Source organism: Lethenteron reissneri, chromosome 22 (assembly GCF_015708825.2).
Source record: "Lethenteron reissneri isolate LAM-NWPU_2019-01 chromosome 22, ASM1570882v1, whole genome shotgun sequence".
In the NCBI taxonomy this organism is placed as follows: domain Eukaryota; kingdom Metazoa; phylum Chordata; class Hyperoartia; order Petromyzontiformes; family Petromyzontidae; genus Lethenteron; species Lethenteron reissneri.
Window position 1 is genome coordinate 5,207,050 of NC_083800.1, and position 27,536 is coordinate 5,234,585.

Below are 27,536 nucleotides of genomic sequence, written 5' to 3' on the forward strand. Positions count from 1 at the left end.
AGTGTAAACAAGTGATATGCACATCGTGGAGCGGGGAATTACAACGCCTCAATTACGATTCAATAGAAGTGGGATATATTGTTATGGTGCCAGCAAGAAATGTCATCTTGGCATATTTTACCACTGTCTTAACGCCTTTACGGACTGATACACGCATACAAATACAGCTCAATTGAGAATCGGCAAGAAGATATACAATGTATTACAGTCAACTGTGACTCGCTAAAAACAACTCGTAATTTAGTCATATTGGTAGGAACCTCCTGGTTGCACCAGCCCACAGGGATTATTGTGTCCGTCGTGCAGGGAGGGGCTGGGTGGGGAGGGAGGGGCTGGGTGGGGAGGTGAGGGTGGGGAGGGTGGGACTGGGTGGGAGGGGAGGGGCTGGGTGGGGAGGGGCTGGTCACCCCGTGGTGCCCTTATAAAACTCAACGTTTAACCTACTCACGCCGGCTTGTGCCCGCCCTCACAGTCGGGCATATTTGCGGAATACACCACGCCGCCGTTGACCCTGCAGGCCATTGACCGAGCAACCCGACGTTCCTACCAGCTCCCTCCGCAGGAATGTGTTTAATCCACACGACCGCGAACTCCGGAGTGCATACCAAGAGGAGGCAAACACAAGCTGTGGAAGGCATCGGAAGATCGAGATGGAGAAACGACGAATCAACGAGTTCATTGGCCGCGACTGGGCAGGAGCAATATAGGAAATGAAGACGTGGAAGGAAATGGGGTCAGGCTTTTTCCAAGCAGTGGGAAGCTACAGGTTAACAACAGCAACCGTAGCTAATAATACATATGTAATAAACAAAATAAGCGTACGTGCACCGCAATTGTATACGTTTAATTATCTTGCTTTGAAAGCAATCGCAGACATTCAAGCAAGGTGCTAGACCCTTGGTGCTTCATACATATGAATAAACCCCTTTGGCTCCACTGTTCACATAGAAAACAGTATTTGATAACCTTTCATGATAACTACAGTTTCGTTATCTTATTGGGTTTATCTATCCAATAACTTTGACTTCATGAGTAAGCCAGACCTGCTGAATCATACTTTTTTTTAAACATTCCGTTAGTGACGCGACTGCGGTTTTCTCACACGTGGTTGGCACATGCCAGGTCGGATCCATGAATCACACAAAACTCAAGCTATCGTCCGTGGCACCGATGCCCCCCTGCATCGCACTGCGGTTGTCTTTAGGAGGCAGTGCTTTACAGTTTTACAACGTTCAGTCTTGTCTCTTGAGATTCGGGGTAGCAATCCAACCTCGCTGGGTGTTTCTCCAGCACATTCCTCGTTTCCCTGCCGCGCCCGACATAAAACATCGTCGAAAGGAATTTGCCGAACATCCTAATCAGGTGACATCTAAAACAAGTAAACCCGTAAAAACAAAGTTTTCACTATAAATCCTTTATATGCGTGCCATCGGGGCGGCTCGAGTCCTCTCGTCCTCTGGCTTGAGATGGCTGCCACCTATGGGTCAGATGATTGTCTAGCAGCATTAAACAATTGGTAATTAAATATTTTAAAAAAATTCCCTAAACAGTGTAAACTTTTGGAAAAAATGTTTTCACGAAAATGCATTGTCACGCACAACGAGCCTGTGTGCAAAATGTCAGCTCGATTGGATCACGGGAAGTGGGTTAAAAAACGACCGAAAGATTTGCACGGTCCTAAGCAAGCAAGCGAACTTAATATAAAGGATTTAAATAAAGGATTACTCCTGAGAAACGGCGAGTGGGCTAATCATGTATAAGGTGCTTTGTGACCTTGTGTCGAGGGTCGACGCCGGGTGGGCAGTGATGGGGGGGGAGGCATAGTTAAACGCTGAATGGAACGAGTAGCAGCAACATGATCGACATTCGTCTATGGTTCATTCTGTATCCAGATCACACCGAATGCGTACCGGGAGTGGTTGAATTTAAACAGAAACCACCGCCTCTGTTAAATACCGGCACCACCAACAACCACTCCGTTGACGACAAGAATTCCCTGCTGGGTGAACAGTGGCGGAGTAGAATGGTCGGTGACTCCCATTTCTTTTAGAGACGTCTGGTTCGCGTGGACGAGAAGGCGGAGGCCAAAAAACACCCATTGAAGGGCAGGGCTCGAAGTGGAAGCCCTGCGGCCAACAGCGGCGTGAGCGAGACATTGCAGGCGCTGCGCCTTCACCGTCGCCTGCCTCGATTCAAGACATTTAGAAGGAGGGAGGCTCCCTCCACGTTCCCTGAATATGCGAAAGGGTTTTAAGAAGACCGGGTGGCTACGTACGGTGCGAAAGAAGTTCAGGGGAACTTGTTAATTGTGTATGAGCGTAATCCTCTGATTATAAGACGTACCCCCCCCCCCTTCCCTATGTTCTAAAGCAACACCTGAAGTGTGTCTGTGTGTCTGTATGGTGCTCGACAACAGCACTTGCCCCAACAGTCTGCTCAGGCAATACGGAGGATCGTAGTCTTTGTGTGCAACCACACACACACATAGCATTTAATTGACACCGCGAGATCACACGACTTGCTTTTCCTTTTTCTCTCTTGCGGTGCATATTTTACTTCTCTGGAGCGTCTGATGATGCACGCTGGAAGGTGGCCAGGCGGTAGACGCGCACGCCGAGCGGACGCGTTCCGAATTGAGAGCACAGAAGGCTGCCTGCCTGCATCCACCAGCTTGATTCTGCCGATCTTAGACAACCCACCCACCCATCCATCAATCCCATCCATCCATCCCACCCATCTATCCATCCATCCATCCCACCCATCCCACCCATCCATCCATCCATCCCACCCATCCCACCCATCCATCCATCCCACCCATCCCACCCATCCATCCATCCCACCCATCCATCCCACCCATCCCACCCATCCATCCACCCATCCATCCATCCCACCCATCCATCCATCCCACCCATCCCACCCATCCATCCCACCCATCCATCCCACCCATCCCACCCATCCATCCATCCCACCCATCCATCCATCCACCCATCCATCCATCCATCCCATCCATCCATCCCACCCATCCCACCCATCCATCCCACCCTCCATCCCATCCATCCATCCCACCCATCCCACCCATCCATCCATCCCATCCATCCATCCCACCCATCCCACCCATCCATCCATCCATCCCATCCATCCATCCCACCCATCCCACCCATCCATCCCATCCATCCATCCCACCCATCCCATCCATCCATCCATCCCACCCATCCCACCCATCCATCCCACCCCATCCATCCATCCATCCATCCATCCATCCATCCATCCCCACCATCCCACCCATCCATCCATCCATCCATCCCACCATCCATCCATCCATCCATCCCACCCATCCATCCATCCATCCATCCCACCCATCCATCCATCCATCCATCCCACCCATCCATCCATCCATCCCACCCATCCCACCCATCCCACCCATCCATCCATCCATCCCACCCATCCATCCCACCCATCCCACCCATCCATCCATCCATCCCACCCATCACATCCATTCCACCCATCCATCCATCCATCCATCCCACCCATCCCATCCATCCATCCCACCCATCCATCCACCCATCCATCCATCCATCCCACCCATCCATCCATCATTCCATCCCACCCATCCCACCCACCCATCCATCCATCCCACCCCTCATTTAGTCACTCACATTCCAGCCTCTGCGAGCCTAAACCGCCGCTAACACCCCCTCCCCTCCGCACGTCCTCAATTTGTTGAAAGCACGAAACTCCACACCGCGTTCCTCTCTCTCTCTTGTTTTTTTGCCCCGTGGTCTTTCTGGGGGTAGGGGGGGTGGGTAATCATCCTCGAGAGTGCGAGGCAAGTGGCTGGTGGAGACTGAATGAGTGAGTTCCCCTGTCTGGAAGAAGGAATTGATCCAATGCGAATAGCGACGTTTGTTGTGTGCTTGGGCGAGTGACTCTGGGCGACGTTTTTTTGGGGGGTTTGTGGGCTAGCAGATCCCAACCATTCTCTCTAACCCATAGCAAGGGAACGACATGGACTGGCGCAGACAACTGTTGAGAGATTGTTAAGCCGCTCGGTTAAAACTAAAATCAAATACACGACAACAACAACAACAAAACAACCCTTTCGTCCGGTCGTGCAATTTAATTCGTTTATTCCTAACGAGAAGCAGCCGGCGAATTCCCAAAGATCACACGCGTTATTTTAGTTCTTATTCATCCTCCAAAGGGGGAAGGTCCTTTGCTTGCCGTGGCTGCTGCTCCCGTCAGCATTGGTCAGTGGAAGCGCTGCTCCGCCGAACTCGAGTCGCGGCTTCATCCTCGCCATCGTCATTGTTCCCCTCTCTCTCTCTGCCAGCGCAGCGCACGCGGGATTCCTCACGCATTCGCCTTGCGCCTGCCGCAGGGCGACATCGCGACAACGCGCGGGGGGCTGGCTGGCTGGCTGGCTGATTGCAACCGCTGCTCCTCCTCTTGAATTCTGCTTGTGGCTGTGCGCGCGCCTCCTCCTCCTCCTGTTCCTCCTCCTCCTCCTGTTCCTCCTGCTGCTGCTGCTATTGTGGAGCAGGCGTAGCCGGGTGATGCCGAGTCACCCGTTCAAGCTGCGCCGCACAACAGAAGAGGAACGACGGGAGGGAGGAGGAGGAGGAGAAGACGATAGTTCGGGATCATGGGAAGCAGGCGCGCTGCGCTTCCCAGCCAAGCCGTGGTGGCAAGATTCTCCCTATTCCTTCAGCTGATGGAGGAGATGGTGGTCGTGGTGATGATGATGCTTGTCCTCTCCCTGGCCTGTGTTTGTGGAGAGACCAGCAAAGCTGCTTCGCTCGGAGTGGAAGGTAACTTATCTTTGTTCATATGTTTGTCGTTAGTGCAAAGGAGTTGGGAGGGGAGGAAAAGTTTGGCTTTAACTCAGTCTCGACTCACTCCCTCCCTCTCTCCCGGCCCCCGTCTCTCTTTGTGTTGCATTCTTCACTCGACTCGCCTTTTGGTAACCCCCCCCCCCCACACACACACACACTGTAGCAGTCTGTACAACACAATACAAAAACATAATTTCAAGACTTTGTGTCGTTTGCAAACGAAGTGGTGACATACACAGCGGTGCAATACTTGCAAAAACGGGACACTTTTGTGCGTTTGTGAAAGAGACCAGGGGGGGGGACTGGGAAACGCCAGTCCCGCCAAACTGAGCAGTGTGTTTTGATTACAGCAAAGTCCAGATGTGAAACGTTGCACTGTATGAGACCCCCAGCTGTTTCCGTCCGTGTAGGACTCTAGGCGATTGGCTATGTTTTGTGTGTTTTTATTTGAAGATGGTCGGGTGTATTTTTGTTACACATAAAATTATTTGTTTTTAAAGTTCTTGTTGTTTCGGACGGTCAAATGGGCCAATTATATTCTTGGACAAGTTTGGCCAAGTGGGAATTGTGCCATCTCAGCCAATAGGGTGGGGGGGGGGTCTCTGGCAAGCACGCGAGGCAAAACCTTTGCTAATATAGGTCTTTCACGTTGCAATAATTCTCTACAGAGATATATTCTAACGTGGGGCATGGCTGCCACATTACTAGGAGCCTCCTACGCTTGCCAATGATATCCTGGGTCTGAACTTGTCCTGCTTACTAAATACTGTGGGATACGAGTAGATGATTATAGAACAACTCCGCTTGTCCGCTATGATGTGGAGGGGCAGCTATCGCAAATCCTAGTTCTGCGATGTAATCCGTGAACTTATGTCAATTCACCCCCCCCCCCTCCCAAAAAAAAGTGGTAGATAATTGAGTATTAGAATTTATTTGCTATTGACCTCCACTCATCTGTGAACATTTTTTTAGATAATAAGCCATTCCGCAATTGGAGACGGGGAAGCATACAGGTAATGAGGAATATGGGTGCCAATAACGAGTTTTTACAGACCCTAAAGGTTCCTTGGATAATAAAGAGTAGCAGGTAATAGGGCCACAGAAAGGAGGAATTCTGCTGTGACGTCGCATGGCATTGATGGGAGGAGAATCAGGAGATGACATGTCTATCAATGAAATAAATTTTTATTTTAAAAACGGAACTCGCCCACTGATACAAGTCTTTTACATGGGAGACCTTGAATGAAAAAAGACAGATAAAGTGCATCTGGCTGCCCCAGTGACAATCACAACCATATGTTAAACCGTATATGCCTGTATGTGTGCAATTACCGCTTTCACGAGACAGAACCTTGTGTGTGCGTAGGGGTGGCCTTATTGTTTTTCTGTCAAGGCTAGATCATTGGAATCTTAATTCACAGGTATTAGGTGCACTGCAAGTCAAACCAATTGAAGCATCCATCCTCATTGTCTACATAATACATTACGACTCTATGTAATAGGAACATCGTATCTGGAGGGCATCCTATCTGGGGGTCTTGTGCAAGATGACCATGCCATAAAAAAATTAATGTCCCGTAAATGCTTCTCAAGTTTGAATTTTAAATGCTTGTGGGGATTCCATAAATCCCTTTACTGTTCCATTTGAGGTACTTACACCATCAGCCGCCATACTAATGTTTAGGAGACAATTAAATACTTCCAATAAAACAAGTTTGACTCGCTTTTCTATCCATGTGCTTGAATGCAGGGTCGTTTTTTCTATTCGGCCATCCAGTGAAATAGAACAATTTTATCAAAATCCACCAATGACTCAACAGCAATCAAAACAACCTACGACAGTACGATGCTAAATAATTGTCTTGCTTACCTCTTCCAGGGGGCTTGAACTGACTTATCGAAATATCCTAGCGGCGTTTAATGCACACATTTGTACCAGAGTGTACCCCCGTGAGTTACTACATGATGTCAGATAGCATACGAGATGCAATTTATTTTCTCCGCCAAACGAGCCCCATTGATGGCTGAAAAAGCATCGATAGGGGAGGCGATTCTGAGCCCTCTGCCTCCTAAACGACGCTTGCACTACTTTACCAGCACGGTTGATACGGCTTGCTTTTGAGACTGAACGTCACCTGCAATGTGTTTTTGTCTTGTTGTTCTATCGTTCTGACCCGCCCCTACTGGGCATCTGTGGAAAAGAGCTATTTTAGCTCATCGAATTCCTCCAGTATAAATAAATATTCTGATTCTGATGCTAAAATAAGATGTGCGTTCATTTTGTAGACTGTGAAAACATTTAGTTGAATGTAAAAATGATTAGGATGCTGATCTAAATAATGTTGTTTGCATGTACACTGTATATATTTAAACATCGAGTTACAGCCATGGTATAGACTAACGACACCGCACTTCCGATTATCACGGTTGCCTACGTATGGTGCGAAAGAAGGTCAACATACACACAATGACAGAGTGGAAGCCAAAGGAGGAAACGCTCCCAGATGGGTACGGAGATGGAGCGTTTAAATCACCAATCTATATAGCAGGAGCTAGTTGTACGTGGCAATTCATCTAGCTCCTGCTCGATGGATTTCCACATCACAGATTTGTTTGGGGAGGCCTTCAACCAGCAGTGGATAGATTATGGCTGCTTGCTGACGTTGAAGTTGAAATCTCTGGTCGTAAACAGGAATGTGACCAAGGCAAGAGCACTTGGAAGTTTTACTCGCGTAAGCTTGCTGCATTAACTGCATTTAATTTAAATCAGGGGAACTATTGCTTTTTTCAGTTACATTGCAATTATACGATTGGTTTCACGGAACAAATTGAATACATATCTACTTCGAATTTTCACAGGAAGAACGACCAATGAAGATGACATCGCAAAGATTATTTCAAAGTCACTTGCCTTTAATCCACACTCTAGGTGCACCTTTATATACCTTACAAGGCGCATGAATCACTCTTCAGTAAAACCATTGTTTGATTATCAGTGTTGGAACAATATAAGTTTAGTGAAATTCCACATTTTATATAATTTTTGTCTGTGCAGTCATTGGTTACTGGGATGAGACCATCGCCTCTCTACATGAAAACATTTGTTTAATAAGGGGTCAATGCCCGGATTCTAATCCAGGATCTAAGACTTGCCAACTTAGTGCTTGGATGCAATAGAAAATTTGCCACCTCAGCTCCGAAATACACAAAAAATATAAATGTCATCATCACCCATGATCAAACCACTGCTGGATGAAGGTCTCCACAATCAGTCGCCATCTTTAATGATCCTGAAATGCAATAATTCTTCCCGCACCCCACACGAGCTGATTTCATCACTCCCATCATTCTCATTGGACATCCTCTCAGACGCGTTCCATTCCTTTGCTGAAATATGCTAAATGTATAATGCATGCAATTATGATGGACTCTATATAGTGCTGTAAAACTATTTTTTTCTCAGCACGCCCACTCTCAAGCCCTGAGCTCGCTTTAACATATTTGACCATCTTCCTAATGAAACATGAACAATGCTTTATTTTGAAGCTTAAAACCCCAGGATATTTATGGGTTAAATGAAATCCAAGAATCATTTTAGTGACGACAAGGCTTCATACAAAGCCATCTGTCTTTCCTGATTATACAGAGCGCTCCAATAGTTAATTTAATATGAATAGTGCCCTTGGTCAATTCGATCATACTAAGCACGTTGAATCATTACATATTTAATATACAAAATTGCCATTTGCTTCTATACTAACCACAGTATTTTATGAACAAAGATGTCATAAATAAATTATAGAAAAATGATCAAAGCCAATTTTTGTTACGTGTTGAGCTAGAAGATGTTTAATTATATTTGTCTATCCAGGAGGTCGTACCAGAGTGAAACAATCATTTTCCGAATAAACCATGACTATTGCTTTACCAAAATAATAATAATCATCATCATCATCAGCCATAGTCGCCCACTGCTGGATGAAGGCTTCTCGAAACTGCTGCCAACTCTCACGATGGTGCCATATAACAATCCACCTTGCACCTGCATACAAATGTATTTCATGTTTCTACCTCTCCTGTGATCATTCTATTGGACTCTTTATAATCATTGACCGCCACTCCAATATTTACAGTATTCTTAACCATTGGCTATAATGCCTCCTAATTAGCTGTCCTTCCCAAGCCCAATTACGTTTATTATACAGTTTGAATGTCATTAACCTGCCAAAACGCAGCAATATGAAATATGGATACAGTAAAGAGTGTATAACCCCAACCCAATCCATATTTCACACTCACAACGAAGAGTTAACTTGATTCGTGTGAATATGGAGCAATTTTAGTTTTTTTTAGATTGAAGAGGTCCAGCTTCGTAGGCAGGGCTGCGGTACATGTGTTGTTGCTCTGTTGTTAATGTGGGGAATTCTAACATGCGGGCCTTGATCTGCTGATGATTTTGCATTCAACGTAATGCTCGGCTCATCACCGCAGTGCGAAATTTTCTCATTTTGTTTTGCCATGAAACTACTGCGGCAAAATATTATTTTACCTTTCATCCCTTCTAAAACTCTTTATAGAGTGGACCAGTCATATGTGTATCTAGAAAAAGCGTCATTACTGTTTTTGTTCTGATAAATTTAATTCAACTCCAGTATAAACTGGATAGAAGCACACCCCTTGGCAGCAAGTCCAGCCGTGCTTATATTTGAAGTGTGCTTATATCTGTAGTGTGCTTATATCGTTGGTTACCCTTTGCCTTTACCTCCACCAGCACAATGTAAGAATGCGTTGCTTAGATCAGAACTGTGCATATATAAGGTGTATTTGTTGTCCAGCTTCAACTGCACAGTCATTATCGTTGAAGCGGGATACAATTAATAGTCGATGTGTTGGTGCCAATGTAGGCGTTCCCTTTGGATGTCGATCTGCTCAGGTGCTGATATTTTTCTGATGACGCAGGGTTTAGCAGTGAACGGGGTTGGCATCTATAACTAAAAGCAGGTCATTACTTGTCCCCTGGTGGGTTACATTCACACACATTTTTGCATAGCTGTTAATTTCTTTCTCGCTAAAAAAGGTAGAGGCGAAAACAATAGCAGTAGTGCGCTGTTGTTATGGCCTCGGTATGCAATACAGAACCACACACAGTGCATTGTATTTTTGGGGTTGCCAAATGTTGTAAAATAGAAATACGTTCAGGCTTTGGCAGGGCTCGCCACTGGAATAGGTGACGGCTGAAGGTAAAGCATAATAACAATGACGGTTGAATGGCAGCCAAGGATTTGAATTCATCCGAGAATGCCCATCGACGATGTGGAGCGATGACATTGGCCGTTGCTGTGCCATTGTTACGTGGCACGAACGTGAGAAGAGGCAGTGACTTGGATAGGCTTTCATTCAGCAGTGGATTTACCGTAGCTGATGATAGGCAGCACTAGGAAACTGTGTGAGATGTTATTGATGTTGACTTAATATCTTGCTTATAACGTTCAGGACTATCTTTGTATACTGTATGCCAGAGTGATGTAATTATGTTTTAGTGAAAATAAAAAACACAATGACATTAATATGATATTACAGAGTGCTGTTCTTTTCTAATTATACAATTGGAGTGGTTGCACTATCATGTATTATATATTTTGTAAAATCAAAATCACATAACTGGGCTTTTGAACGTTATGAAAGTCGATATGCAATTTTAGTCAATCACATTTTATATTATCCTGTGGAAGTGCTATGTTTTTCTATGATGGAGCACATTTTCGGTTGCAGGGGCTTTTACTGGAATCGAAAAATCACACACATTTTTTACGACTGAGCTGGAAACTTAGTCATTGTCCTATGCCACAAATGCTTTAAATAAACTCAGTTCTGGATACATGCACCGCAAATCAGGGTATAGTATTCATATATTGGCAGATTGTTATATGGAGGGTTTGTATTTCTATAAAAGCCTCTTTCATTTTAAGACTTGTGTGAGATGGGCATTCAATTGAGTGCACATGTCAGCAAATGTTCTTCTATTTGTACACACCATAGGTCCTTAATTTTACTGGTAGGAACCTCCTGGTTACACCAGTCCACAGGGGATTATTGTGTCCGTCCGTCGTGCAGGGAGGGGCTGGGTGGGGAGGGAGGGGCTGGTTGGGGAGGGGAAGGTGGGGAGGGGAGGGTGAGGAGGGGCTGGGTGGGGAGGGGAGGGTGAGGGGCTGGGTGGGGTGGGGAGGGTGGGGACAGGCTGGGGAGGGTGGGGCTGGGTGGGGAGTGTGGGGCTGGGTGGGGAGTGTGGGGCTGGGTGGGGGGTGGGAGGGGCTGGGTGGAGAGGGGCTGGTCACCCCCTGGTGCCCTTATAAAACTCAACATTTAACCTACTCACGCCGGCTTGTGCCCGCCCTCACAGTCAGTCATTTGCAGAATACACCACGCCGCCGTTGACCCTGGCCATTGACCGAGCAACCCAACGTTCCGACCAGCTCCCTCCGCAGGAATGTGTTTAAAGCATATCTGATATTTCCGCGGATTATTACAGCGATTAAGTCTGTTCATGTGCGGGTACTGGTCAGATTGTTGCATCGCAGGATGCTGAGAGGTGGTGGCAGCTTTGAGGAGGTCTGCATCCACCAGCAGATAGATTGTAGCTTGATATTGTATGCCCAATATGTTATGGTTTTAGCTGACACATGTACGTTGCACAGCTTGGTACCTAAATTAAGAAATAGGCAAACACATTTTTTATTACTATATTTTCTGCATTATAAGATGCTCCTGATTTACAATACAGTGGAAAGTGGTCTGCAGAATAAGTAAATAAATAAATAGATAAACTTGCGATGATCTTCCCCTGTCCAAGGGATGCCTTCATTTCTTGACAAGGAGAAAATATTTGTAATCTATCATTGTGTGAAAGTAGTGGGCTCTGACGAAAATCATATATATCAACTAACAAAAGTCATTGAAACAAAAAAGTTTCTGGAAAACTTCGTTTCTCAGCTGTTTTGTATTCAGGGTGCAATGCATCAGTGACGCTTGCTTAACTAGTTAGAATATTAAACACAGGTGGTTACTGCCAAGCACGACTAGTGATGGTGCAAGAATTATAAAATAAGAAATAGTGAGTATCTGGCGCATTAGATGTAGATTATTTTACAGAACGATTAGTTTTTTTAATTTAAAAATCATAATGAAAATATGATGGGCACTTCAATTAATTTCTGTTTCAAATTAAATAACGGGTGCATCGATAGACAATCACCTTTAATCTAATTATATTTTAATGGTAATTTTAATACGTTTGTTGAAATAATTTCAAAATATACATAATTACAGTTCAATGTACAGTAGCGTTCACATTCTTCATATATCATGTATAACAAAGAGACCATAATATCCAGATTTTGCACGTTTTTTTTAATTTCAACAGTGTTAAAACGGGCATTAACCATTCCCATTTATATCGAGCAAAGTCAGTTCATTTTTATGTTAACATGAATTGAATACTCTTTTCACAATGTAGATCTACATATTTTGACTTGGTTCATGAAATTCACGTTAATTTTTTTAAGCCGAGGAAAATGGTATACATCAAATGATGCGTGCATTCTCGTCATAATTTAGTTTCGTTGTTAATGTTTGCTTGTAATGAGCCACTGCTAATATGGTACCGCACATTGGAAGTGTCATTTTAATGAAAGGGTATATATTCATTGATAGTTGTATTCCGTTTATAGTATGCACTTATGTATGGTTTGTATTGAGTATCAATTCATCCATACTTGGAGAGAAACTAGATAAGTCACATGTGTGACTTAGTTTAACACCAATATCATCCATAATACAGGTTTTTTTGGGTTAGATCGCGAAAATATATGAATGTGTCGTTAAACCCGCCACCACCCGACACATCCAACTAGTAAGGTTTGTACTAGTTACGAATTTTAAATGTCCTGGCTTTGCTCTCCAACACACCGGTGTGCTGTACTAGTTACGAATTTGCACGTTCTGTTTACGTGACAACCCTTACTAGTTGGCTGTGTCGGGTGGTGGCGGGTTTAACGACACAGCAGTGACATGAGCAGACATTGCAGGGCTGCACCTTTGCCCTTTTACTAATTTGCATGTAAAAAAACGTAACAATTTTGATTAAATACAACAGTGTTTTTCGGGGCCTTCAAAGCAGCAATCTTTTATAACAAAATATTTTAAGGGAAAACATCATCTCACTGCTCAGCCTATGGTGCTTTTTTTCCTTCCTTCCAGAGTACCCTTCAGATATGCTCTTGCTTTTTTTTTATAATCAATACCATCTTATTTCATGGCCGCATTCAGATCTTCCACGCAGATCAATGTTCCGAACACTTGAAGGCCGGCGTGATTGGTAAAATTTTTTTTGAAAGGGAGTTTTGCTGATACAGGTGGAAAGACGAGTGGTGATGGAGTGAAAAGGCATACGTTTTTCATATGTCGCTGCATTCATCAAAACAATGGGAAGCCATGCAGATTAATGAACCCACATCCTCGGCATCCACTGCATGTAAATCCATTCAGAGTGACTGTTTTGCAGCATCTTAGCTGTGATGCATTAGAAAGCACTTATCAAAAGAATTCGCTTGCAAGCATTTTGGGAAAAATAGAAAAAGGACTGGTTTAATCTATTATCATCACTAGATCCTTATTCAAGGACGGCACTGTCATATTGTCAATATTTATGGTATCTGTGGCTGTTTATCTTGACAGGGATTTAAATATTTTACACATCAGTAAGCATTTTCAACTTTAACTGTATGCTATTAACAGAGCACAACATGAAATGCATATTTTCTTCTCAACTGTTTCATTTTAAGTATGTGGATTTGAACGATACAAAGCAACATACAATTGTTAAAGTTATCAGGCACTTTGCCGAGGTGTAATGATCAGTCGCCTAGACTTGCAATCCAGAGGTCGCCAGTCCAAGTCGATATTCTGGAAGTGGTGCGAGTTTCTTTCGCCTGCCCCCCGCAACTTCTGTCCTTCCAGCAGTGGGGGCAGTGGGGGGCGTGGTGGCGAGATGTTAACTACCTCGCCTGGTATGCAGGAGGTTTTGGGATTGATCGCGACCCTAACGATGCCGGTATATTTGGAGTGTGCGTGTCTCTCTCCCCGTGAACACGTGTATTTTTCTCCGGGTCCTCCGGGTTTTCCGTTCACATTCAAGAACAACATGCGTTTCGAGTATTTGGCTGCTATACGTTTCTCACGCCATAAGCCCCTTTGTTGAGCTATCATTTGTGGTCAGGTCGCTTCTGACAAAAATTAACCCGTAAAAACAAAGTTTTTCACTATAAATCCTTTATATGCGTGGCGGCTAGAGTCCTCTCGTCCTCTGGCTTGAGATGGCTGCCACCTATGGGTCAGATGATTGCCTGCCACCATTAAGCAATTGGTAATTAAATATAATTTATTTTCTCCTAAAAAGTGTAAAATTTAGGAAAAAAATTTTCACGAAAATAAATTGTCACGTACAACGAGTCTGTGTGCAAAATGTCAGCTCGATTGGATCACGGGAAGCTGTATAGCTCAGTGGGCCTTACTTGGTAAAACATTCTTTTTTGTATTTCTAGTTAGTTTAGTACAAATGGGTGCACCACAATTAGTGGCTCAACACATGCAATGGACCAAAGTGTGGGCGACTCCCAACTTTTCAATGTGTTTGGCCAGCATGGAAGAGTAGGCAAAAGACCCTATAGGTGGGGGCTCTCTGGAGCTCCTTCCAGAGAGCAGTTTGTTGGGCTGCACCTTTACCTTATATCGATCTTGGGGGGGGGGGGGGCAGAATGCATATCAATAATTTACAATCAAGACGATTGAAAATATTGCACGCACATCAAGTGTGGTATCCACAGATGCGATCATGTTCCGTCCAGTGCTCGCCAAGATGCATTGGCTTCTGGTTGCCGAACAAATGCATTTTAAGGTTGCACTCATTACACACAAAGAGCATAAACCATCGTGCGAACTCCGGTCATCCTCGCAGTGGCTTTTGGCTAACCATCCAACAAAGGTGGTCACTGCATCGCGTGGCGCTTTCAGATGCGCTTCTGCAGCCGTCTGGAACGCTCTTCCTTCCGACATTAGGAAGCCACTGGAGCTATGCACTTTTTAACAATGATTTTAAATTTCGATTTAAAGCTTTCGTGACTGCAGGGATTCATCTTCTTGGTTCTTTCGGTAAAGTCACGTAGAAGGGAAATAATAAAATAATAAAAATTGTGAGATAGTGAGAATTATATTTATTTCCCTTCTACGTGACTTTACCGAAAGAACCAAGAAAATGATTGAAAACTAATTTCTTTCGAACTGCTTTTTGTTTCTAGTTTGTTGCCCTTCCCCTGCACCGCTAACTAGTGCGGTTTTCCACGTGCGGCGCAAAAGACGTTCAAAATACATAAACTGCGGAATTCGTCGTGACAAAGAGTTTCGTGGGCTGCTGACGAAAAAAAAAGTATCTTCTATTTTTACACCTCCGTCTGACATGTTGAGTTTTTTTATCTCTCGTTGCTTTCCCCGCAGAGACCCGCGGTGTGCTGCACACCTTACGTGGGGGAATTGGAAGTCACCTGAGCCAAATTCACAAATATGAAATAACAACTCCTGTCAGGATGCATGCAGATGGGTCCAAGAGCTTAGTTCAACGTGCCGAGGTAAACACTGCACACATCCATTCATCCTGTTTCATGTTACATACTCGAATTGCCGTGTACCAGGTCGAGAATGTGATGTGTTTTGTATTCAAAGATAAGCAAGTCGTGGGCTCGAGGCTCCCAACATTATTAACTGTCTTTCATTTGATGATGGAATAAAACATGACTTTTTATTTCCTCCCTATGTTGCTCTGCTCACTGTTCACTTGCCGCCGCTTCAAAGGCAAAGTGAAGACGCTCACCTCTTTCCATTACCGTTTTTTTTCTAAAATCTCAAAACCTGAATTTTTGCTGCGATTGTCTTCATTCAAAGATGCACTCCTGTATCTTGCGTCAACATCATTTTTCAAATTTTTCAAATGATGTTGTTCACACAAGACAACAACGGCAGGCAACCATTCGCCACCACTCAGCGGCGATGACTTACGCTGGCACCAGCTTATGGGACCGGCCAAGGTGTTGTGGGTTAACTGACTGAGATGACTGACTGGCAGATGCACCGACTATGTCCCCATTTACATGAAGAAAATATCTCTCTGCAGCCATAACGACTGTTGTGACAAGCCCTGTTACACACCACACCAGGTACTCATTTAAGGTTGAGTCGACCAAGGGGAGGCCTAGGATTGGAATTCAGATCACCGTGTTAGTCACGTAGCATGCTTATACACAATTCTAGCGCTCCCTATTTCCACACACAAGACAAAGGCGCTGTAGTAACAGTTTGGGGCAAGTGCTGTTAGCCAGTACCTAATGAAAGCTAGCACTACACGAGGGGGTGGGTGACCAGCACCACACCCGACCGCCTTTGTCTCCCATGTGGTGATGTATAAACACCACACCAGGTACTCATTTGAGGCGGAGGTCCAGGACCGGTTCAGATAATCGTCAGTTAGCAGTGAGCGAGTATCGAACTCGGGTTCCTGGGTTCATAGCGCAAGCGTGCCAACCGCTACATACAAAGGCAAATATATATATACATACATTTATATTTTGGTGATTTCATATTCTGCAGCTGTACATGTACATTTTATTATTTCACCAAGCAAAAGATGCCCTCACCTTCACTCCTTGACCGATTTACTTGATTATCATTCTTCAGCTGTACACATTTTTTGAGATGCTGCTGTGTTTAAACACCCTTTGCGTCCAACTTGTTTTAATCTTGAACCTCTAGGGTGGAAACATTCCTGACAAAAAAACAAGTATTACCAGCCATTTTCGCAAAGCATACACTGTATAATGTGTATATATTTTAAGCTTTAGCGTGAACACAATTTCTGTGCTGTAATCACCTTGTAGAATCTCAACTTGCTAAAGTAGTTTGTAACTGAGTGCATCATTGTCATGGCCATCATCACTCTTACTGAAACGTGCAGAAATTGCCACTATTTGTCAAACCTTCCAACCCCTTTACACCTTAATATAGGGGTTTTTTTTGGGGTTAGATCGCGTAAATATATAAATGTGCCATTGAACCTGCCACCACCCGACACAGCCAATTAGTGAAGGTTGTCACTTAAACAGAACGTGCCAATTCGTCACTGGTACAGCACACCGGTGTGTTGGAGAGCAAATCCACAATATTTACAATTTGAGTACGACGTTTCGCCAGTAATTACAACTAACTTCATCAGGCGACAGCCAGATTTGTGGAGAAATCCTCCTGTTTCGTTCCTTAAATAGAGGTGTAGATGTGATGACGTCACTTGTGAGCCCTTCACGTACGAAGTGGGGGGGGGGGGGGTTAATGAATGCATAAAAATGACAATGGGTATTGATTGCCGGTTGAGTTCTTGATATGTTAATCAACGAACATTATGCATGCACATTGTTCCGTGCTCATGAAGTACCTGTCCATTTTTGATTTAAAGCTTTCGTGACTGCAGGAATTCATATTCTTGGTTCTTTCGGTAAAGTCACGTACATGTACCTGTACATTGTTGGAAGATATAAATGCATCCTTGTCATCACAGCATATCTTTTCATTTACACTCGCCTACGCTGAATTGTAAATCATTTGCCAATGAAATATGGAATATTCAATGTAAGGTTATTTTAATTTAGTTGCAGCATATCTAAGAAGATTACAGTTATAGCCCCACATTGACAACGTGGTCAAGACAAGCCCTTCGTGACCCACGTTACATTCAGAACAGTGGGCCAAATAATGTTTGAAGCAATATTTAGCGGCACATAACGGCTTCTTCTACACACAGCCAGATGTTAATTATGGGTGTATGTCATGGTCCGTACAATTATATAATTGCTTGAACACAATTCTGCCATTATATTACACATCTTTGTTACTTAATCTGATGCATATTGTATAAATATCATGATATGAAGGATGACAGGCCATTAAAATTAGATATTTTTTTAATGTACAGCCCTATGTAATTCCACTGCCGAATGAAGGCCTCACCATGCCGTGTTAATTATATTATTAATGGCGTTGTTTGACCATATTTCACCATGATGGTCAGTGTGGATTGGTAAAGGTGGTGGCCTAGGAACAGTTCAGGTATTGTACAAAATACTGCGCCAAGGATATGATTCTTCAGCAGTTTTTGTGTCTACGTGTGTAAAGGATATTCATAGAGTCTGAGCAACCCAAACTTTTCGTGTGCAGAGTGAGAATGATAGCTTTGGAGATAATAGAAATAACATGATGGTTTGTGGCCGTGTATTAGAACTCCGCCATGCTATGCTGCATGGTGACCTTGCTACGTGTCTAAGAATAGTTAAAGGCAGGTGCCAAAAATAAAATTCTTAAAAACAAACACATATCCTACTGAATGAAGGAATACGCATACCTGTTATAAAACCACTGTTTCGTTTCTCACAGGAATATCTATCTGAGTGAAACAGTTATATGCTTATTTATGAGGTCACATCTTGTTTAAACAATACTAATTAATTTTTTACATTATTTTTGTTAACATCGAACGTGCCATCCATCCTCCTTGTGGTCGTGTCATGGTGCCAGATGGGTAGCTAGCCTCAGTGTTTTGTGCTGATAAAGTGACCGTACCTTTTCGCCCGTGCAGCAAGGGCAATTTATCAACTTGATTCGGCCGACATTCAAGCAGTGCAGGAGAAAGATGCAAAAAAAGGTGCACATATCTATGAGCATTGCCGAACACATGCATCGAACGGGGTCTCGTAGTTGATATGTAATGCACTTACCAATGACATTTGTTGATCCAGCAACATTTATTTAACAAGCCTGACTGCTGTTGAGGCCCAGAAGGTTGAGACAGGTCCAGAATTTGCTGGCTTAAACACATGCCGTTGATAATATTGCTTTGGAAAGCCAAGTAGGCTGGTTGACAAAAAGCATATCTTTGTTTCTAGATTTGAAGCTTTCGTGACTGCAAGGATTCATACTCTTAGTTCTTTCGGTAAAGTCACGTAGGTAAAAAATGAAATTAAAATTAATGAAAATAAAATCACGACGTTTCAGAGGCAACACAAGTCTCAAGTGATGCAGCAAATCTGGCTGTGACGGTCCCACCTGATGACGGAGACTTGTGTTGCCTCCGAAACGTCGTGATTTTATTGTTTTATTTTTATTAATTTTTATTTCATTTTTTACCTACGTGACTTTACCGAAAGAACTAAGAGTACATATCTTTGTTTATATGTGAAGATCTGCACTGATGAATGTTGGTTTGTATGCTCATTAAAATAATACATATAATTAAATACATGCATACAAATTGTGCAATGAAGAAATGTTGTCTTACTTGACAAACTTAACCAACCTTCTAAGTTACGATGAAATTAGCGGCATGGCCTATTTTTTGATGAATCGTTGCATCTTCAAAATCAAATGCACAGGCGGCACTGCTTTGTACGTGCTCAGGTTTGCCTTTGATTTGTGCAAATAATGAGGAAGTCTGTAGCATCGGCAAATAGCTATTTTTGCAGATCATTGGTTAAGAATAAAGGAAAGCCATGGAGTCATTAAGTCCTGCCTTGATTCAGAAGGCTCAGCCTTCCCTGTTTCTAATTTAGCTACCAGTTTGGACCTCAGAAACTCGAGATTCACTCTGAGAGACAGCTTGAGGCATGTGTGTGTGTTGCATCATACATTGCACGCGTCACCCTTTTTGTTGGCTCATCAGTATAAAAAATGAACGTCAAATTAGAATCAATATTGAAGAATATTTATTTTGAAAATTACAATGACGCTTTCGTGGAAACCCTTTGGTTGGTCATCCAAAATTTGTATCATTGCATGTAATGTTATTAACGTGCCGGCATTAAGAAAACGGAAAGGAGAGCTGTAATTTGGATTTGCTCGTCAACCGTGTTGAACTATATTGGTTGAATTTTATCATCATCACATTTCAGGAGCATTAAGTTGCGGTGTTTTACACTGCCAGTTTTATTTTCTCTGTTTGTTTCATCCTTTGCAATGGGATAGCCAAGCCAAGCAAAAAAAATGTGTGCATGGCTATAATGAGTGCAGGGTCTGGCTGCTTCTCAAGCCTTGGGTGGTGATGTTCACTGCAATGTCCATCCCCATTGCCGCATCATTAGAGCAGTCATGCGCACAGGAGGACGTAACAGACAAAAAGATTCATAGCATATTTCACACGGAGGGCAATGGCTTAATTGTAAATCGCGTGAAAGTGTTTCACTATTGTGACTACTGTAACTATATATATATTTTTTTTTCTATTGGCCGGCTAGCCTCAGAACATGAATTAATCATAGCTAACTCTGCTGCTGGTGATGGTGGTGGTGTACCGTTGTTATTAATAGTCTGGAGCCAACCAAATGGTTTGGAGAATACAATTGGCAAGTTCACCATAGCGTTGCATTTTATTTCGGTGCAATTGTGAACGGTCAGCGTGCGCTGTTGACTTGATGAATTAACAGTGCATTTTAAGATACGGGTGTCAAAAGCAAAACAGACCTGCCTTGCAGACTAATGATATGTTGTAACAATTTCCTGGAGGAGATCACTCGAAGCAAAGCCACAAGAGGGTAAATTCAGAATGGCCAGAGGTCAGGACTGAGGGAGTCTCTCTGGGGAGTAATGGATTGCTGTGGGACATGGTAGAAACCAAGCTTGAAATACTTAACATGTCCCCGCGTGGGACTGTGCATGGCATGTCCGATCACTGGGGGTTGATTTTTATTGGGGAGAGGGGAAAAAAGATCAGCACAAACGTTAGCTGCTCTCCGGGTTCTGTATGCTCCCAGGCTGGTATGGCAAAATAATTACTTTATTTATAAAATAACAATGTCGTGACCTCTTATTGTGCTGCGAGCATTTTCAAGATAATGCCTTTGAAGAGCGATAAAATAAAGATAGATTGTTCTGTGAGTTGCTATGCCGTATTATTATTTTGAACTCGGGATTGTTTAATCAAACCGATAGAACATAAACAGTGATGGGAAGTTGTCATGGTATTCTCTCGATTTTACATGGGAATGTCTTCTAACGTGTTCCATCCAAACTATGCCATTCTGTTAAATGTTTTAAAATAAAACAATATTTTAGTTGTCTCACAAATTGACTTAAACACAAACTAAATACAGTAACAATATTAGCTTGTGATTATTTGACCTATTTTTTAGTACACACATCTTCGTTGAGCTGCGGTTGGGGAGAATGCGAATGACAAAATAAATAATGCCTTCTTCCCGTGTTTGTCTCTCCGCATGAAAAAAATAAGAGTATTTTTGACAAAAGCTGTCGGTAACACGGCCTTCTGGGAGTAAATCTTCGAGCAGCATTGGTTCAAAGCAAGCAAACTCTGTACCGGCGTTCGAAATTTACTCTCATCAGTAGAGTGAGGCTTCCTCAAACAAATGGCTGGCAAAATGCCACCATTGTTTTTCAGCAGGGACCCTTTTTGTTTTCCTGAAATATATTTAATGTTCTAGAGAACTTAGAAATGATGTGACTTGACTTTGGTGCCTTCAAATCCCAGCAGTGAACACACACAAAAGTGCCACTCCAATGGAACTTTTACGAGGTCCATCGATGCAACCTTGCATCGTATCAAAGACCCCTTTGCATTTCTATTGCGTATCTCGGCATGCACACGCCAAGGACTTAGCACATGCTTCATGTCATCTGTCATTGTGTGACTGGCTGCGTTTGAATAATGCAACGTTGTAACACATTTGTCAATGGTTTTGATGACTTCTTGACACGTTTTAAAAAAAAAACTGTAATATATTCCAACTGACACAACGTGAAACGCTGTTCAGGATCTACTCTTTGGGCTTCTGAATGTTCAGATGGCCAAAACAGGTTAGGCCTGAACGCCTTCATTCTTAACGACTGCACATTCTCTGGGATGGGCGAGATTTGTTGTATTGCAGACGACTGCGACCCATAATTTGTGTAACATTTTTTTCTTGTCAAACTTAGAATCGTTTTAATTGTGTGTATTACACATGGCCAATTATTGTGTTTATTAACATCAGACCATCGTAATATAGATTGATTATAAAATGGTAAGTTTGAACATTCTGCAGCTAATACTGATTTATGGAAAATATTGTGTATTATGGATTACATGTTGTGTTTGGATCAACATTCATACAAAAACTCATCCATCATGCTACGAACTCAGGCCCGGTTAACCACCACTACGGTGAGTGGTCACTTATGACAATGAAAATAGCCTTGCTATATTTTTAACCTCCCTCTGTCACTTTAACTGGATGAGCGACGGAGAGCAGTAAAATCCACGTATCAAAATCCACGTCTATTTTATTAACCTTCACGCTTCAGAAATTGCCAGGCTTGAGTTCATTTATGCGTCCGATGATTGAGAGCACGGACATCGCAATACACGTCGTTAAACCACGAGAAATCATCTTCTTGGTTCTTTCGGTAAAGTCACGTAGAATGGAAATAATACAATAATAAAAATAAAACATAATAAAATAATTCGGCCACGACGCAAGCAGCCGTCCTCAGGTGAAGAACAGGTCTGTCGGGAAGACAGTCTGAATTTCAGACTCATTCAGACTGTCTTCCCGACAGACCTGTTCTGCACCTGAGAACGGCTGCTTGCGTTGTGGCCGAAACGTCGTGAGAATTATTTTATTATGTTTTATTTTTCTTATTTTATTATTTCCATTCTACGTGACTCTACCGAAAGAACCAAGAAGATGAATCCCTGCAGTCACGAAAGCTTTAAATCGACACGAGAAATAATTTCTGAGTAACACTATGATCTCTTAAAAGCCGTTCCTAAATAGTACAAACTGAGATAAAGTAAAACACACGTGCAGAGTCCTAAACGACATATACAATGTACACGCAAGATATTACACGGCGATTGCATTCTGATTTTGTTATAATAAATTAAGACGACGGTAATGCCCTTTATCCGAGGAAGTCCTCGCAGAGTCTTAAGACGATATCTTTAGGAGGATCATGTATTGGGATGTTTGTCCAAACTCAATTGAACATCCTGTGACTCATGGGAGGAAAACCAGAGGACTCGTATCGAACGAGAGAAAGACACTGAAAGTTCCATACAGATGGATGCAAGCTTCCGTTGCTGTGCTGTCATCTCTTGGTCACCTCACAACATCATACAGTACAGGTTTACGTAACTCGCACACATCCAGAGTAGTATTTGTGGTGTAACTAGACCCAGTACTTCCTGTAGATGTTCACTTATCCAACCTTTTTGCATGTCCGCCGATACCTCAGTCCACAGCGAGTCTGCTTTACATGAATAATTATATTTGAATGTAATTAATCGGAAATATAATGTCCTTTATTTGGTATAATTACGTCATTACGTGTGTGTGTACCGAGATTATCGCGCTTGTGTATAGCGGTTTTTTCTCTTTTGTTTCCTCAAATACTACACTTATCGAGACGAGCATCAAGTCGTTGGTGGGAAGATGCATTGCAATTGGTGTCTAACCTACCAAAACATCCTTAAGTAGGAGCTATAATTAGAATACACTTCCTTGGCCGTGAGCATGATTAAAGCGTGTAAGATTCACGGGCAATTAATAAGCCGGAGTGAGGGGGGGTGCTGTTTCCCAAGATTGAGTTCCTTGACTTCTTGTCTGCCGATATTCCTGGTGACTGCACACAATCTGTGTGGCTTCTTATTTGAGGGATTTCTACGAATTGGCCAGCTATAACCCTGCGCTGTTGTACCAAGCTGCTGTCTTGTACTGATGTCTGAAAAGAAAGAGTTTGATTTAGAGACGGCCATTGGTAGAGAATAATGGCAGTATGTCATCTTCATCATCATCAACATAAGCCATCATCAATCCACCGCTGGATGAAGGCCTCCTCAACCGTCACTATCTCTCACGATCCTGCTTTGTAATCATCCACCCAGCACCCTGCACACGAGCTGAATTATTCGCTTCACCTCCTAATCAATTGTCATCGCATGCACTTATTTACTTGTTACAAATGTCACGAGTTATTCAAAGACCGCCGCCGTAATTGCAGTGAATGGCACATTCGGAGGGTACTCTATAGTTTGATCATTGGTTTTTTACCCTTCTATCTGGCAACAAAACTGACACCTTTTTTACAAAGAGTCGTGTTTTTTCTTTTGTTTCCTCATATTTTTTACTTGCAAATGAGGTTCCAATGGTGTAAATGCTTACCCCGAGCTCTCATACTCTAATGGTGTATTGTCTTTGAGTTGTGCGCCTTTTGGCGTCATCTGGTCCAACCCATGTGAGACTAGGCTCTAAGAAAAGCTGTCTCGGGTGTGGACCAATCAACTTCAAGGACAGTGCACATTATCAGTTATGTTTTTTGTTTGCATTATGACTGCAGGTATTGTGGTCTATGTAAACATGACTCCTTGTAAAAAAAAAAGGTGTCAGTTTTGTTGCCAGATAGAAGGGTAAAAAAACAATTATCATATTTTTTACTGGCAAATGAGGTTCCAATGGTACTCTATAGTTTGTTTGTTTTGTATATGCCTGGGCCTTGGCATTAAATTAACTTAACCGTGTTCGTCTTACCAGATGCTGCTCAATTTCGCCCCGTGGCACGGGGGGGGGGGGATGTTCCAGGGTGCTTTGCTCCCAAGCTAAGCTCTCATCGTCATGCCAATAAACTGCCAGCAATAGCTGGAGGCTGCTGGACAAATTGCAAATATTAGTGCAAGTAAGCGACGAACGTTGCAGCTATTCCTCACTCACGCAGGGGTGAGAGCTAGAGTACTGGAGCTGATTGCGTGTTAGATAAAAAATCAGATTTCTATCCCAGCTCATATAGGTTGCATATTTATGGATTTGTTTAAAGTTTATTTAACATTGACTGTGTTGTGCTCCCTGCTGAGGTTGTGTATGCCCAACCGTTACGCAACGTCACACTACAGGACAGGGTTGTTGGCCGACTGAATTGATAGCACCAACACCCTTGAAATTATGAGATTGTGAGTTCACAGCCCAGCCATGGTTAACTTAGCCCTTTAGCTCACTCGACAAATCTGCAGCACGAGGTGGGAAGCCAACGACAGACATTTTTGTGGACTTTTCGATGGACCTATTCCTGCCATTAGAATGTGGAATTCATAATAATTCACATTTGTAAAGCGCATTTTATCCTTGGGTCCCAATGTGCCGCTACTGGTACAGTGTTACCATTATAATATGGGGAAAAAATACAATTTCCAAACATTTTTTACCTGGGTAATCCATCTAGGAGATGGAGTGATGAAACCTGTATGTGTTCAGGTGCTCGGTGGATTATTACATCGCAGGGCTGCGAGAGATGGTGGTGGCGGCTTTGGAAAGTAGTGGATTGGCCATGGATGATGAATATGAATCCCTTGAGATGGAACATTCCGTTTACAAGCGCATCCAAGGTGTCATGCGATATATTATTTAAATACAACATAACATGGTATGTTTATACAAATGTCATATACATGTTCATGCAGTATCAAGAAGATTAACAAGACAGTCAGGGCAGCAGGGCACATGAACATCACACAACAACGAAGTACTTAAATATATACCGCACACTGTCAGTTTATTGGGAATATTTCTAGCTGTAACATTTGCAAATGTTGTGCGAGTCTATTTTAAGCGTGGATTTACGTAGAGATTTGGGGGCACATTTTAGTGCATCTCTTCATGATGAGTATTAAAAAAACAAGGGATGCTATCATTTCAAATCAACCATACGATGCATATTTTTAAATTGACAAATAACATGCACAATTACGGCAAAGACCTCGATGTGGCAGTGGCTGGAATCAAGCACTCCATCATCACTGATTTGGAGCTTGTCTTGACACACGAGCTATTACCCAGGCACTCCCCGTGGAATAAAGATTGTGATCACTCCCTCTTGTCATACACAACACCATGCTTGACCCCTCTTTTACACCCTCATTGAAATGATGGTAAACTTCCAAGCTCATTATATGTACGTGTGTTTTTTTATTTTTACAAGCTGTGTTGTGATTTTGCAGATATTTTGTTGATGTTTACTCAGATGCAGTCATGCTGAGCGCGTTTGCATACTGATAATTTTCATTTTAAACGGCCAGCAACTCAGCATCACAACCTATCACGACATTTTTTTAGGACATTTCAGTCTTAACCGCACAATGCGAATTTTACAATTTTACTGTCATAATTTAGCTGTTAGTAACAAATCTATATTTACATGTCAATCTACGTACGAGCTTTGTCAACCTACCTTTTAACGGAAAGGACACATCCGTAGTTTGTATCACCGGTGCGGGAGGGAATTCCAAAGTCGAGTCGTGCGTGGAAAGAAGCAGAAAGAGACATGCCTTGACTTGCAAGTGTGGTGGTTGAGTAGAGTGTGGCTGAGACAAAACTCAGTGTTGTAGAGTTCTCAACACGAGCTGAAGGAGTCGTTGAGTGAAGCTCACGTGGATAACAACCATGGTACATAGTGGCTATTGTGAAATTGTGAGTGCTGTATCATCAATCAACCCGTTTTCTTAATAAATTATATCAAGTGCAGTGGGAGTCGGAGCTGGGTGCATCCACTCATCATATGACAAGGTATTACAACTTTGACCACATTATTGTTGTTTTTAGAGTGGCAATTTGTAAACATACTTGACGTAGCATGATGAAAGTAGCGTCCAGGAGTGACCAGAATTTTGTTGCGAGCCTTAATGAGATTTTACATGGAGCTGCACATGTTTCAGCATCAAGCTCGGGGACTTGACCTCATCGTGTGGAGCTTCTTTGGAAACCAGATGTAGTTTTGCCATCCTCAATTCGTACGCAACGTTGGCCCTCGATATTTATAGAGATAAAAATTGCTCTTGGAGAGCAGACTGCGGTATAAACAAGGCTGACCTGAGTTCAATTCCTGGTAACAGCGAACTTCAGCAGCGAGTGTTTATCTAAAACGATTCAGCCCCCACCCTATTCCTTCCTCGCCTCTACCAACCATACTGACCCACATGGTGAAGCGTAGTCAGATGACCTCCACCACCACGGTGGCGAGATGCTAACTACCTCGCATGGTCTACACGAGGGCGTGGGTTCGATCCCCGACCCTAATGCCTGCTGTATGCATGTTCTCCCCGTGGTTGCGTGGATTTTTCTCTGCGTCTTTTTTTTTTCTACAGATTTAGAAACGTACATTCAGAGTATTTGGCTGCTTTGAATGCACACGTGATAAGCCACTTCGTTGAACAATCATTTGTGGCCAGGTCGCTTCTGAAAATTAGTTATGTAGCTCAGTGGGCCTTACCTGTTAATAGAACAAAAATGTCGTTTTAAATTGCATGAGAGATAACTTTATCTAGCACTGGATTGACAAAAGGGCTCTGAATTGTATTAAAATATACCCTAAAATAAGTGTGTCGCACACACTTAGACACACACTTAAGCGCACACACACGTACGCGGTGTGTTTTCACTAAGTTGTCCCCACCTGAAGAAGGACGCTTGTGTTGCGCCCGAAACGTCGTGATTTAATTAATGTACATTTTTTTACCTACGTGACTTTACCGAAAAAACCAAAGAGTATGGTGTGTTGGACAAGTGCGGGGAGGCAGAG

General features: G+C 43.1%; 1 protein-coding gene across 2 annotated transcripts in view; it reads left to right on the plus strand.

Annotated features, from left to right (window-relative positions):
* The first annotated feature begins 4,043 nt into the window (after positions 1-4,043).
* LOC133345552 (disintegrin and metalloproteinase domain-containing protein 12-like) overlaps positions 4,044-27,536 on the plus strand; it is a 158,691-nt gene continuing 135,198 nt past the window's right edge. The window contains exons 1-2 of one of the 2 annotated variants that reach the window (XM_061556434.1): positions 4,044-4,808; positions 15,381-15,511. In XM_061556434.1, coding sequence (XP_061412418.1) covers positions 4,643-4,808; positions 15,381-15,511 — 297 coding nt within the window. In that variant the 5' untranslated portion in view covers positions 4,044-4,642. The remainder of the gene's footprint in view (positions 4,809-15,380; positions 15,512-27,536) is intronic. The other variant, XM_061556433.1, reaches the window with a different exon arrangement.